The sequence below is a fragment of the Rosa chinensis genome, chromosome 5, assembly GCF_002994745.2.
Source record: "Rosa chinensis cultivar Old Blush chromosome 5, RchiOBHm-V2, whole genome shotgun sequence".
NCBI classification, from domain to species: Eukaryota; Viridiplantae; Streptophyta; class Magnoliopsida; order Rosales; family Rosaceae; genus Rosa; species Rosa chinensis.
The window spans coordinates 70,621,357-70,636,582 of NC_037092.1; the positions used below are offsets into that span (position 1 = coordinate 70,621,357).

At 38.5% G+C, this 15,226-nt stretch overlaps 1 protein-coding gene and 1 long non-coding RNA gene across 3 annotated transcripts; both read right to left on the minus strand.

The window, feature by feature from the left end:
• Nucleotides 1-341: 341 nt before the first annotated feature.
• On the minus strand, nucleotides 342-4,380 carry LOC112166863. Of its 2 annotated transcripts, none has more exons than XR_005799360.1 (7): nucleotides 3,878-4,380; nucleotides 3,496-3,590; nucleotides 2,142-2,240; nucleotides 1,624-1,792; nucleotides 1,422-1,532; nucleotides 1,264-1,342; nucleotides 342-766 (listed from the first exon to the last, which is right to left on the minus strand). It is a non-coding gene; the product is annotated as an uncharacterized LOC112166863 (long non-coding RNA). The 2 variants fall into 2 exon arrangements; XR_002923441.2 differs by having other exon boundaries at nucleotides 342-773; nucleotides 3,878-4,378.
• A 9,171-nt stretch (nucleotides 4,381-13,551) lies between these two features.
• On the minus strand, nucleotides 13,552-14,775 carry LOC112163958. The gene has a single exon (XM_024300212.1). It carries the CDS (start codon nucleotides 14,773-14,775, stop codon nucleotides 13,552-13,554), a length of 1,224 nt encoding a protein of 407 aa, XP_024155980.1.
• Between the last annotated feature and the right edge of the window lie 451 nt (nucleotides 14,776-15,226).

Genomic DNA, 15,226 nt, shown 5'->3' on the forward strand with positions numbered 1-15,226 from the left:
TGACATGATAATAGAACGTCTTGCAACCTCCCAACTATGAGGTTTTGACTTTACGTGATACCTCCATAAATGGTGCTTTTCCTTATTTATGTTTCTGTATCAATGGGGTTTGGCTTAGTAGCTAGGTTTTGTTCCACGTAGCAATTTTGGGTGTTTGAGAAATTTGGAATCTTTTCGGTCCATGGTTTGTGCTCAAGGGACATACTTGTAGACATAAAAGTATAGAACCAGAGTAATCAACGTTGATTGTCAGTGGAAGGCCATAGGTTCGGTTATCACTTGTTATTTAAATACATAAAAAGTGACGAACTTGAGTAAACTCTTATGGCATCAAACCAGTCTTCAATTTAAGACTTATGCTTTAAAATATCGAGTTTGCCTATATGGCATTCCAAGAAATATTTTGGTACAGACTAATGTATATGGCAGTTTCTCACATGAGTCCACACCTTGAATTGCCAACCGAAGGAGAGTATATCCCTGCAAACTTTCTTGTTACCATATATGCCGAACTTACTCTTTATCTCTTTCTCATCATTTCGTGTCAAATCATTATTTATGTCATGAATCGCTATTTATAAACAGTTTCATAAACTGGCTGGAACGTTTTAATAAATGTCGCGAATCACTATACAGGGTATTATGTCATGCCTGGATCATAACTTCCGGCGACCGGATGTAGGAAGGAGGGAAGTGCTTTAGTCTTGCGAAAGAACTCCTTACATTTGCTAGCGGATGAGGTTCAGGTGGGAAGACAGATGAAAACCTGAAAGCTGTACATAATGATGAGTACATAGTGCTTGATCTTAAACAGAAGAGGGTAAGGCTAAAGGAAGAGCTAACTTTTACAGATTTTTATGCTCACCATATGTAATTAACAAAAGATATAACTAATTAGTTTGATCAAATAAGGAATATGCTTTGAGAGGAACCCGGATGAGTGATAGACACTGCACAAATCTATAGCGCTATGGTTCCAAAAAGTTTAGACAATTAACATAGAGAAAGAAAAGGGACTACATCATGGGAATTTTTCTAAAAGAAAACAATCCATTTTACAATCACAACGTATATCGATCTAATTGAAAACAATGCAGTGCAACATTAAGTACTTATTCATCCCAAACAGGAGAGATCAAGCTATTTAGGTGTTTTCCACTGCTCAATTTTCCAAACTAAGGAATTATGCAAACCTGTGTCATCCCTTTAGTTATCACGATAACTGATTTAGCAATACTAATAAAAGGGGGAAAGCTGCCTAACCTGTGCTTTCTGCTATTTTGCCATCTTTAAATCTCCTACGTGCAGCCTTATCCCCCTAGAGCTGGCGGAATTTGAGAGCCTAGTGAAAGAACAAGTGTAAAATCAACACATCAAAAGAAATAATTGGCTATAATAGATCCTAACAGGTACTAACATACCTCCTCCTATTTATCAACATCAGGACCAATATCAACAATTCTAAAAGCTTTATCTGAAGAGCTCACTGAAATTCCAATTAGCAGTGGCTCTGTATTGTGTGTCAACAATCCCTGACGTCAGAAAACAAGTTTAAACAAATTGATCTGAAAGAAAAATATATCATTGAGATGAGATGATACAGTTAAATACTTGATGCCATACATTTTGTAGAATGGGTTCTGATAACATGCTTTCCCAGGTCACACATACAGTCTTCAATCGGTCACTCAACCCATGACTAAAAACATTATGAACCTTCTGCTGATACACTCTCCAACAATCGAAGCAAAATCCCCATACATAAACTGAACTCTTCACCTTTAGGCTCAACCTAAGAGAGCAAACGTGAAAACAAAATAGGAAAATCAAAGCATGATCACAAAAGACAAGAAGGTGTAAGCAGTATCTGTTCAATGTCATTGTAAGAAAGACAACAAATAGAAAATTTATTATTATTATTTTTTTTTTTTTAAACCTTATGACATGGTCATATTTTACAGGACAGTCAATCCTGGGCATAAAAATTTCCTCAAATCCACTATCTCTGAATTTCTCTATGCATGCCAGTGTCATTGTAGATTCATTTTGAAGCTGAAATGACAAAAAATACATCGTTTTCTAAACCGGTTAATCAAGTCTCTATATCATTATTATGGAGCAAAATGAACTGCTAACAATACCTTGAGAAATCCAACCCTTGTTATCCGGAAGGCTAAATTAAAGCTTCTAGATGATGTACATGTAACAACTGGAAATGATTCTTTGAAAGGCAACCTCTCCTGCAATACCAAAGATTGTAGTTTATTGGCATCAGTAAAATACAATGGAGCAAAGGGAGCATCATGTACAAATTACAAAATAGAAAATGAAGAAACAATCAAGTGAGGAAGGATACTTCTTAAGATTATTGCAAGAGTAACTTTTTTGAATTAAAGTAACCGATGAGAAATGTCAATCAGGTGGACAATTTGTAGCCGATTTTGTTATATGATACAGTCATGGCATCTGGTTATCAAATTGTCATTTTTTCCTTTCCTCAGTTTTCCTCACTACACTTAGCAATCAATTAGGGAAAACAAAACAAAGACATACAACAAAATCAAATACTGAAGAGTACTCGTCTAGATTACACGCTAAAAAAAAAAAAAAAATCCAGTGAAAGCCAAAATTGAAGACATGAAAACCTCTTTTGAACAAGCTTTTTGGCCCTTTGGTGTGAATTAGAGCCCATGTTTCCACAAATCTGAAGTAGTTGAATATGCAAAGACAATAGGAAGTATAAGTATCATTGTGGTACTGTTATTTGTGATACTAAATTACTTTTAGAGTCTGAAACGCCAACTATGAGAGTCCAGGACTCTAGTTACTGCAGTGCCCAGAAATTCCTTTACCACAAAGAAAAGATAATCATTTAAAATTAGATAATAGAATTGACAGATATGTTTATATAAGTTATACATAAAATTCAGTAGCTTTTAGCAGACTGCAACAATTCTTTTGTTAATGTATTATACCGATTCATTTCTCATCAGCACTATCCCTTGAGAAATTTTTTACTAAGCATAAAAAATGCAAGTATGTCCAAAAGTAGAAGCATGCAAGATAAATCTGAGTCACCAACTGGGTTTGATGACTTCAAATAAGTGTTTGGTGTAAAAAGGGGAAAAACAAACATACCAATGAATTTCATAACAACTACATTATAAACATTGCTTTCCCCTTATATGTGCTGGGTTCTTGAAATATTCATTTCTATTGTTCACGTAAATATATTGAAAATAATTAAGCTTTCCAAGTTTTACAGTTAGTGCAACTCCGTTATGCAAATTCAATAAAATCACTACCCGCATTAATGAAGACTCACTCCAACAGAACAACGAATCTATATATAGCTGTAACACTGGGAAATTGCTTGTAAAATTTGATAAGGCCACCAATTTGAAGTTTTTAAATTTGAATGAATCTACTGTCCCCCTTCAATTTCATCTAGAAATGCTTAACAGATCAGATATTGTTGCAGCGGAAAGTTGTTACCTTTGTCATTGATGGAATATCCGATTGGCCGGAATCCGATTTCAAAGGGGTTTATGGGCTGCGGTACTGGATCTGCGAAGGGACTTGGCCGCGTTCTACTTGGAAACAGGATATTGATTGGGTCAGGTTTCATTTTTTGCAGTTGACAGTTAAAAGTAGACTATACTTGTAAAGTTGTTTCAACCTCTTAGAATGATTACACTCAGACTACCACTTTCGACATGCCTAATTCTACAATTGCTCTGAAACTTTACAATCAAGCCAAATCGAAAGAATAGAAGACATTGAAAGGTACCAAAAGAAGCAATACAGATCTAAATCCTCTCAAGATCAACCTTTCATAATTCAAATTCTCAAACAAATGAGAGAAACAGAGACCTACCCTCATGCTCTTTGAAGAGACTCTGACGGTCCCAGACGATCAAAGCAAAGCCAAGGGCTTCGGCCTCTTCAGTTAATACGCCGGATTACACTACCTCACTCGCGTCAACGACGATCTGGTCTGGGCAAGAAATCGATCTCCCCTTTCAGTTTGATTGAATTGGGGTCAGATCGATTCCAGGAAGGGACACGTGAACCGAAATTCACAACCGCTACTGTGCAAGGCATTTGACGGACGACCAATTTCTGAAATTTTACGACCTCTTAGTCAGCATCTCTGCATTGAAATCGCCTATCCCTAGAACGGTCACACTCATAACGACGTGTTGTAGCCGCCTGGTAGTCGCGATTTTAGCAATATTGGCATCAAGGTCATCGGATTGTGTGCACGTTTTGACTTGGGCAAGCTGTAGTCGTTCAATCATGAAGTAAATAGTTTCTGCCAGATGACTACGTGGCTAGCGTCCATGACGACATCGTCGACGTGCCATTCACAGTGACGTTCGACGAAAGTTATTTGTGTTGGGCAAACAAAGAAAGCTTGGTTTCTCTTCTTGGTTGCTACTAATTTTTAAGGTCCAAATACCCCAAGTATTCTTTACCTCCGTTGAATGGAATTGTGGTGTGGAAGTCAAGTTTTTTTGAGGAGCGAAAGAAATTACAACTTGAAATCCCTATGACAACCAGAACTAAAATTATCAAAATTAGAAGTTGTAAGCGCCGAGAGAGGGAGTTTCCCTTTCCACGTGAAAGGGTTCTTCAGACTATGGCCATGATTCGCAATCGCATCCGCCACAAAATTGGCTTCACGGGGAGCAAAGGAGAAGTCAATGTGATCAAAGCTGCTAGCCAAGCAGGCTATGTCTCTAGCAAGGGTCCGGAGTCTCCAAGGGATGGTACACTTGTTGTTGATGACATCAATCACCAGTTTCGAGTCCCCTTCCACCAACACTTTCTTGCAGTTGTTGATCAGAGCATGATACAAACCATCTCTAAGAGCGTTTCCTTCAGCAACAGGAACAGAGGCAATGCCGATGTTCCTAGAACCCGCAACTATAGGGGTGCCATGTTCATCTCGAAGGACAAAACCCGAGGCAGCATTCTTGTTACCAATAACCGACCCGTCGAAGTTGAGCTTACAGAAGCCAGGAGGAGGCGGCTGCCACTTGATCATTGAGTGCTTTGCATTAGAAGGGAGAGAGTTACCCCAAGACCTTGGTTTGTTGGCCACTCTGTACTGTTCAGCAGTACTCATAGAAGAAAAAATTACAGAAGCTGGGGGGGTTAATTGATGTCTGAAAATAAGGTTGTTTCTGGCCTCCCAAAGCTTCCAACAAATGATGATAAGATTTTCTGTTGTCTGCTTACAGAAACCAGAAACAAACCAAGAATCAAACCAGTCTTCAAAGGATAGAAAACCTTGAGAAGAATAACCAGTCTTGCTCCAAATTTTTGCAGCGTAGGGACAAGAGAGAAAAAGATGGTTTAAGTTCTCAATCCCTACCCTGCAGAAAGGACAAGCAGCATCAAAATTGGAATTAAATCTAGCCATTCTCGCTCGAGTTCGTAATCTTCTTCTAGCCAATAACCAAGCAAAATTTTTTGCTTTTGGCGTAATATTCAATTTCCAAATTTCATTGAGAATTCTAGAAGAACCCACAGGGGCCTTGTTATCACATTGCAGCCAAGTTGCTGATTTTATGGAAAAACACCCATTAGGGGACGGGCCCCAAACAAATTCATCATTGGTCTCAATAGCTGGTACGGGAATACCATAAATATTATCTACAATTTCTTTAAGCAGCACCTGAGATAACTTGTCAAAATTCCAGCAACCATTGATAATAAAATCACTCACATTATCATCCAAATTAAGAGAAGATCTATTATTAATAGGGATAAGATCAATTAAAGGGAATTGAAAAACCCAGTTAAAGGTCCAAAATTTCACATCCCGACCAGTACCTATAATCCATCTCATACCTTGCATTAGAATATCCCTGCTTTCAAGGATCCCTTTCCAAGCCATGGAGTGATTTGCCCGGGGCTTGATATCAAAAAAAGTATGCTTCCTGAGATATTTCCTGCGAACAATGTCCACCCACCAATTATTAGTATTAGAGATAATCTTCCACCCCAGCTTGGCCAAGGCAGCCTTGTTATGAAAATTTGCCAGTCTTATGCCCAAGCCACCAAGATTTTTAGGTAAACAAATTTGATTCCAAGCAACTGGAGGAGAAGAGCCCTCTCTACCCCAGAAGAAATTCCTAGTTTCCTTATCTATAGCTTTTGTCACCTTAGGAGGACACTTGAAACAGGAAAGGACATGATTAAGAATCCCTGAAAGACTAGTCTTAATAAGAGTTAATTTGCCTGCCCTAGAAAGGGTGGACTTTTTCCAACCATGTAGCTTACTGGAGATCTTAAGAAGCAATTCCTTGGCATTTAAGGGGTCTTTCCAGAACACAATATTATGAATTCCTAGGTACTTACCAATAGTAGACCTTTGCTGGATACATAATTTATTAGTGATCTCATTCTTCGTTCTGTTAGGAATACCATTAGAGAAAAAGATAGAGGACTTATCAAGTTGATTTTCTGGCCCGAAGCAGAAGCAAAGGAATGAAGGAAATCTGCAATAAAAGAAGCTGCCTTACTTGTAGCCCTGGCAAACAAAAGGCAATCATCAGCAAAAACCAGGTTAGAAATTCTAAAACCATTAGGAGAATAGAGAAGGCCAATATGATTTTTGGAGCGATTGGTAGCCATATTAAGATTCCTGATGAAAGGCTCCATGCAAAGAATAAAAATATACGGAGACAAGGGATCTCCCTGACGAATACCCCTACTAGGAGAGAAGTGGCCCTCCGGTTTGCCATTAACTAGTACAGAAAAGGTAGTAGAAGTAATGCAGTTCATAATTAAATTAATCCAGTTTGTAGCAAATCCAAATCTTTGCAAGCAAATTTGGATGTAATTCCAATCTAAAAGATCGTACGCATTTTCCAAGTCAAGTTTAATCGCCATAGCAGCAGAACGAGATTTTTTCCTGTTGAATGAAGAAAAGGGTTCGTGAGTAATTAAAATATTGTCAGTAATAGATTTCCCCGGAGCAAAAGCTCCTTGATTTCTCGAAATGCACTTGTGCAACAGGGGCCTTAGTCTGGCCGTTAAAATTTTTGAAATGATCTTGTAAGAAACATTACAAAGGCTGATAGGTCTGAAATGGCTTACAACCTCTGGGGAATCTACTTTTGGAATCAAGGCAATGTTAGTATGATTTAGTAAAAAGAGCGGGGTATTATTCTGAAACACATCAAGAATCATCTTACAGACTTTGTCTTTGACCAGATTCCAGTGCTTCTGGTAAAAGATTGCATGTATCCCATCAGGGCCTGGAGCCTTAATACCTCCAATGGAGTTAACCGCTACGAAAATTTCATCTGGAGTAACTTCCTGCAAAAGACACTCATTATCTGCATCAGTAATTATAGCATGAATAGTCTCAGTGAACTGTGAAGCATCTTGTAAGTTAAAAGCAGAGGAGGCTTTAAATCTATTTTGAAAGTCTTGGATTGTCACACCCCAAATCCGAGACCAATATTATATTGAAATATGGTACCCGAATTCGTGATGTGGGTTGTTTCAAATAAAACTTCCTCAAAGAAATAAAGTAAGAGAATTTGTAAATAAGTCTGAATAGTACTTTTATTAGGAATTGAAATTATTATTTTTACAATACTGAAGTAGAACAAAAATATATTACATTATTTTTCTTGAAATAGTAGTAGAAAAATAAAACATTCATTTATTTAGAGAATCACCCCACTTTCCCCGGGTGGTATTGCAGCGTGAAGTCATAGTCCTTGATAAGCTCCATCCATCTTCGTTGTCGCATGTTTAAATCCTTCTGGGAGAAAATGTACTTGAGACTTTTGTGGTCGGAGAATAGATCGAATTGTTCGCCATACAAATAATGCCTCCAAATTTTCAAAGCAAAAACTACAACTGCTAGTTCAAGATCGTGGGTTGGATAGTTCTTCTCATGCACCTTCAATTGTCGGGATGCATATGCTACCACCTTCCCACGTTGCATGAGTACACAACCGAGCCCTTGATGTGATGCATCAGTATATATGACGAAAGGAACTCCACTTTCTGGAATGGTGAGGATGGGTGCTGTCGTCAACCTTTCCTTTAGCTTTTGGAATGCTCGTTCACAATTATCATCCCAAATGTACTTCACATTCTTTCGAGTCAACCTCGTCATTGGTAGAGCAAGTTTTGAAAATCCTTCTATGAACCTTCGATAATATCCAGCAAGGCCAAGAAAGCTTCGTACTTCCGTTGGAGTGGTAGGAGATTCCCATTCTAACACAGCTTCAATCTTTGCAGGGTCCATTGCTATCCCCTGTTGAGAGACTACGTGGCCTAAGAACTTTACTTGGTGTTGTCAGAAATCACACTTCTCAAGTTTCGCATATAACTTGTGTTCCCTAAGCACTTGTAAGGTAGTCTCCAAGTGTTGTGTATGATCCGCTTCACTTTTTGAATAAATCAAAATATCATCAATGAAGACGATAATGAATTTATCTAGAAATGGACTGAACACTCGGTTCATCAAATCCATGAATATGGCTGGTGCATTGGTTAATCCAAATGACATCACCAACCACTCATAATGTCCATACCGTGTGTTAAATGCGGTTTTATGGGTATCATCCTCCTTGACCAGAAGTTGATGGTATCCAGAGCGCAAGTCGATCTTTGAAAATATTCGAGCTCCTCGTAGTTGATCGAACAAATCATCGATTCGTGGCAATGGATACTTATTTTTGATAGTCACCTTGTTTAGTTGCCGATAGTCGATGCATAGTCGGAGAGATCCGTCTTTCTTCTTTACGAACAACACAGGTGCTCCCCAGCTAGAAGCACTAGGCCGGATAAATCCGAGATTGAGCAACTCTTTGATTTGTGTCTATAACTCCTATAATTCCTTTAGTGCCATTCTATAAGGAGTAACAGAAATCGGTCTGGCTTCAGGTATAAGGTCAATGCTGAATTCAATTTCTCGGCTTGGAGGTAAATGAGTGATTTCTCGGAAAATGTCTTTAAAAGAGTTCACTACAGGGATTTGGTCTATCAAAGGTTTTGAACTCTTTAATTCAATATTGGCAAGAAGTTTGGAAGGTATGAATCTTTTGGGCAAGTCACACTGAATTTTTCGAATGGGTTGACCAGGAATAGTGAAGGTGATGGTTTGCTCACGACAGCCTATAAGGGCATGATATTTGCTTAACCAATCAAATCCTAGAATTATGTCAAATCGCCTCAAATTTATGAATATGAGGTCCATGGGAAATTCTGTATCTAGGACATGTATAGGACATGATTTGCATACTTTGGTTAAAGTGGTAGATTTTTCTAATGGTGTTGAGACTGTTAAAATTTCATCATGCTCAGTTGGTGTCAATCCCAAAGTTGTGACAAATGCAGCAGATATAAGCGAATCGGATGCGCCAGTATCAAATAGTATATGAGCTTGAGTACTATATGCTATTAGCATACTTTCCATCACGATGTTCTCACAAGCTATGGCATTTAGCTGGACAGGACGAGGTGGGTTATTTTTTTGCCTCGGTGCATCGCACTGATTTGAGAAATGTCCCATCTTGCCACAATTATAACAAGATTTTGGAGGGCGACGTGGCTTTGGACAAGCATTAGACATGTGCCCCGTTTCTCCACAGTTGAAACACCGAATTGGGCGTCTTGCTACCTCCTTTCCTTGTTGAGTTAATGTTGTCGGCTTTTGAAATGTGTCTCTCCTTGTTTGCTGCTTCCATGGTTGTCCGCTTTCTGGTTAGACATTGGATGACTTCTCTTTCCTCGGAAGCCATTCTCTCGCTCCTTCTCCATGTGGTATTTTTGATTTTCTTCCTCTTGAGTTAGGGCTTTGTCCACAGCTTCCTCGTATGTGATTCTACGTTGAGTGACCATTCTTCGAATATTGGAATTCAGTCCTCCAATGAATCGTCGTACCTTTTTATCATCGGTATCTACCATGTGTGGAGCAAAACGAGAAAGTTTAGTGAACTTGGTCTCATATTCAATCACAGTCATCTTTCCTTGGGTAAGTTGAATAAACTCTAATTCTTTCTTGTCTCTCTCAACTTGTGGAAAATATTTTTCCAGAAATTTCTCTTTGAAGACAGCCCATTCCATGAGTTCCATTGCTGCAGGGAGTGTGACGCGTTTGACAGTGTCCCACCAGAAACGAGCATCTCCTTCTAAAAGACAAGTAGCCACTCTTCGTAACTCTACTTGGGTACAGTCCATCATTTCAAAGTGGATTTCCATATTGTAAATCCATTCTTCAGCCTCGTGAGGTTTCCCTCCAGCAAATTTCCTTGCTCCTAGACTCCTTATGTGTGTTACTAGTCATCCTAGCCTCCCACCGACTTGATTTCCCTCCATCCTTCTTGCGAAGGCTTCGACGAATTCGTCTGCGTCGACAGGTGGATTTCTTCTATCGGCCATGGTCCTAATTAAAGAAAATGATCTACACGGTTATAATCTAAAACAAAATATTCTTAAATCAAATATTTTATATCAAACATATTACACATAGGTTAGAAAAAGCTTCTAAGAGCTATTTTCTAACATCAACTTGACTTACAAGCATTATTGAAATACTACGATCTTTTCATGGAATGAAAAAAAAATACAAGCACCAAATTTCTAGGGTCTCTCTTTATTTTAAGAACTACCCTTCTCCAGGACCACATTAGGACTAGAGGTATTTGTTTCCTCAATTCCGTGATTTAGACCAGGAGTAGGCATAAAACCAAAAGGAATAGACACATGGGGGCGCACACTTAGGTATGGCTTTGATCTAATATGTGTATGAACATGAGATGATGTTGGTGCAGCAACATCATTGACAGGTTTAACACTAGGAGAATTTTCTGACTCTTCAGATTGAGTCACTTATTGGTAATTGGGTGGCCCCCAATCCTTCGTCCTAAGCATTCCATTTGCAATAGCCTCATCATGAAGAATCCTCATGTTTTCGGGATTACTTAAAATCCATCTAGCTTCCATGTATAGATTAATTCCTTCATTAACATACAAAGTTGCCATGTAGTACTTATCATCAAGGTTGATGCCAGGGTTGTTTTGGGAGATGTCAATACACATGTTATATGCTAGTTGCCCAGCCTTGGCATGTAGTTCCAAATACTCATTCCCATATTGGACATCACTTCGCAAAGCTTCTACGTATCGATAATCCATACTGTTAAGTGATCATTGATAAATAGATACGTAAGTAACAAAATTCAAACTAAAACATTAATGATATTAATATGATTCAAACACAAAACTTCAAGATGCAACAAACTATATATAATAAGAATTTATACACAACTTTTACGTCTAGAACGATACACATAAATATAACCCTCCCCGTTCTTGTTAAGTTTTACAAAATATATTTTTTTTTTTTGGCAAAACTTAAGAGAATGAAAGCTCTGATACCAAACTGCACACCCCAAATCCGAGACCAATATTATATTTTGAATATGTGAAGGTGTTAGTGAAATTGATCAAATATCTATCTATGATATATTTTGAATATGTGAAGGTGTTAGTGAAAAGAAAATCAAGCATGTGTTACTTTAATGTTATTTCACATATTAATACTACAATATTTGTTGGTTTGATAAGAAGATGTGACTATGTGGTTTATTACCAAACCATTCACACGCATAAATATATTTGTATATATGTGTGTGTATGTATTGTGTGTATATATATACATATTTAAGAATTTGTATGAACATATAAATGGTTCTTGGTACATTTTAATTGGTTGTTCAGTTTTGATTTCTTATAAGACACATTAATATGAGAATGTAAGTTGTGTACTTACTGGGCTTGTGTTGCTCATGATGCTACACCTTCTTGTTTTCAGGTAACGAGTAGACGCTTGGGGAAAGTGGGGTGATTCTCTAAATAAATGAATGTTTTATTTTTCTACTACTATTTCAAGAAAAATAATGTAATATATTTTTGTTCAACTTCAGTATTGTAAAAATAATAATTTCAATTCCTAATAAAAGTACTATTCAGACTTATTTACAAATTCTCTTACTTTATTTCTTTGAGGAAGTTTTATTTGAAACAACCCACATCACGAATTCGGGTACCATATTTCAATATAATATTGGTCTCGGATTTGGGGTGTGACATGGATGAACAGTCTACTTATCTCATCATGGTTATCTAACCATAAACCCAAATTGTTTCTGATTCTGCTAATCCGATTTTTTCTTTTCCTAAGGTTAGCCTGAGTATGGAAATATCTTGTGTTTTTGTCCCCAAGGGAAAGCCAATTGGCTTTAGCCCGTTGCGCCCAATACAACTCTTCCGCTCGCTCAGAGTTCAAAAAATCAGAAGTAAGAGAAAAAACTTTATCTTGGAGAAAGGTAGAATTGGGAAAAAGCATAAGCTGATTTTGGAAAAACTGCAGATCCTTTTGTAAAATATTCAAGTTACGAAACAAATTACCGAAATGTTCCTTACTCCAGTAGGTGAGTTTGTGAGAGAAAGCACCTGAAATAGTTAGAAAATTCTTAAGAGGGTCAGTTTCATAGTTTTGGGACCAACAATCTGTCACAATGTTAGTAAATTGTGGATGATCAAACCAAATGGCCTCAAGTTTAAAGGGTTTGATGTTGAAAGTCTTTTTGACACAAGTACTCAAGAGAATAGGGCCATGATCAGACCCTACAATTGGTAAATTTTCAAGCTGATAGTCCGGAAAATGTTGCAGCCAAGAAGGATTGGCAGTCACTCGATCCAACCTTTCAAAGATCACAGTATGATCCTTATGTTTATTGGTCCAAGTAAACGGAATTCCCCCAGTAGTTAGGGAAACCATATCTAAATAATTTAGAAAATCAATAAAATTTTGCATATAAATAGTAAAAGGAGAAGTCCCTCCACATTTTTCACTCGCAGTCGTAATATTGTTAAAATCTCTGACTAATATCCAAGGATCTCCATTTGCAGGTTAGAGAGATGTAATCTCATTCCAAAGTTGATTCTGCAAATTCTTTTGTGGGAAAGCATAAATGAAAGAGACAAACCAATTGAGGTTTCTAGCATGATCCACAATACTACAATGTAAATATCTGTTATGATGCTGTAAAACCGAAAGATTGGCAGTGCTAGAGTTCCACATTAAGAGCAAACCACCAGATTGGCCATCAGAGAGCATAAAATCAAAATTATCAAAATAAAAAGAAAAATGGGAAAAGATTTTATTCGCCTGACTATCGTCAGGAATCCTAGTATCTAGGATGAACAAAACATCTAGCCGCAGGTTAACAATATAGAATTGGACCTGCGCTAGAAAACCTTGTCAGGAACTACCCTGGCTATTCCAGCTAAGTAATCTCATGGGACAACAGGTTGGTTGGAGGTTGATTCAATATTCTGGCAGTCACTTGTTTCCATCATTTCCAACATCTGCCTAGTTCTCTTTTTTGGACTTGGTGCCACAGGACCAGCACCACAAGAACTAGGAACAGGAAAGTGAACATCATCTTTTATGAGAGCATCGATATCACCAAACTTGGGATCAAAAGCATCAAGGAACTGATCCACCTCTTAGGAGGAATCAGAGGAAACCACCACAATCTCCTTATGTTTCCTATTAGCGATAGCACGCTGATTAGCCTCAGCTTCACCCTTAGCAACATCTCTGAAAGACAACCCAACAAGAACAACATTGTTGCCTTTCGGTCTATCAGAATTGGGGCCTGGTGTCCAATGACCATTCTTGGGAAAGCGTTGTCCTCTCCCCTTGCCTCTCCTAGAAACAATTCTCCAATGGCTGTCAGCAGGATCATTGTCACCATAGGCATTACTTTCAGACCGGTCATCATTATTGGCCTTAAAGCTACCCGGCTCATAATAATTGAACATGGGTTGAGGGAAAATAATGGAAATGTCATTTGACAGGAGTGGTTTGATGAACTCACTGTTTGCCATGTCAGCTGGATAGACCGCTTGCTCATGCTCCAATCTCTCGACCATAAAGAAGCTGTCCTTGATATTTCTTCTAGGACATACATGGTTTCTTTGACGGTAAAGGCCACAACGAAAACAAATCTCAAAGATAACCTCATAGGACACTAAGACAAAGCTAGGGGGTTTACCATCATGGTTGTTGACCAGAGCCATGCTACGAAGTGGGTATCGTAGGTCCAGTTCAATCTTGATGCGGGAAAACATGGTTTTTTTACCGGTGAGGGTAAACTCATCCGCTTGAATAAAAGTTCCAAGGTATTGGCCCAAGTGTTTGAGCGAGGATTCATGCCAATGGGGAAGAGGTAAATTTGGGAGCCTCACCCAAACGATCAGACGATCAATGGAGGAGACAGTAGTATCGAATTCCGGGCTCCAGCGTTGGATGCGGAAGAGGCGACTCCTAATGTACCAAGGTCGGTTGTCGAGGATGAACAACACATCTTCTTCGTTATTAAACTCAAAGCAGAACCAATTATTGGGTAATCTGCTCATGTTGATAGCCCCTTTGAGATTATTCCAGAGTTCTTGACACTTTGCGAAGACAATGTCAAGGGGGACCAGAGGCCCGAAGATCTTTCCTACTAGACAGAATCTAGAATAGTGGCTATCGAAATCCTGTGGAGGAGGTGGCATATCAATTTGGACAGCAAATCTCTCAATATTGATGGTATTATCCCCAATAACAACAGGGATAGAGTTGGAGGTATTTTGGTTTCGGGGAAAAGGAAAATACTGACGAACTGGGGTGGGACGACGACTGCTAGAGGCCAAATTAGCTTGGGAAACAGAATTGAAAGCCATTGGTAACAGAGGCACAACTGAAAAACTCAGGTAGGTAAGCATGGAGTGAAAAACCAATCTGTAGAGCCGATTTATACACCTCCCGGTGCGTGGGGAACACTTAAAGCTGGAGACCACCAGGTCTCGCATGCGGAAGACAGTAACTCGGGAAGTTAGAAAATCATCTAGGAATCCAGAAAACTCAAACAAAACAACACGCAAATGATCTAAAAGAAGAAGTTTTGAAAACCCAGCGAAACTCAAAAACCGAAAAGTAACGAGGAGCATCCCAAACCCAATGAAATTCAGGGCAAAGAAATCATTGCACAGAGAAATAGGATAAGATCTAATTAAGAAAGGGATAAGATATACTCCCTGAAAGAATCGAGGCAGAGGATCCCGCAGTTTGCATGCTTGAGTCGGAAGACGAAGCGCTCCAGTCATAGAGATCCACAAAAAGCAAAAAATCCAG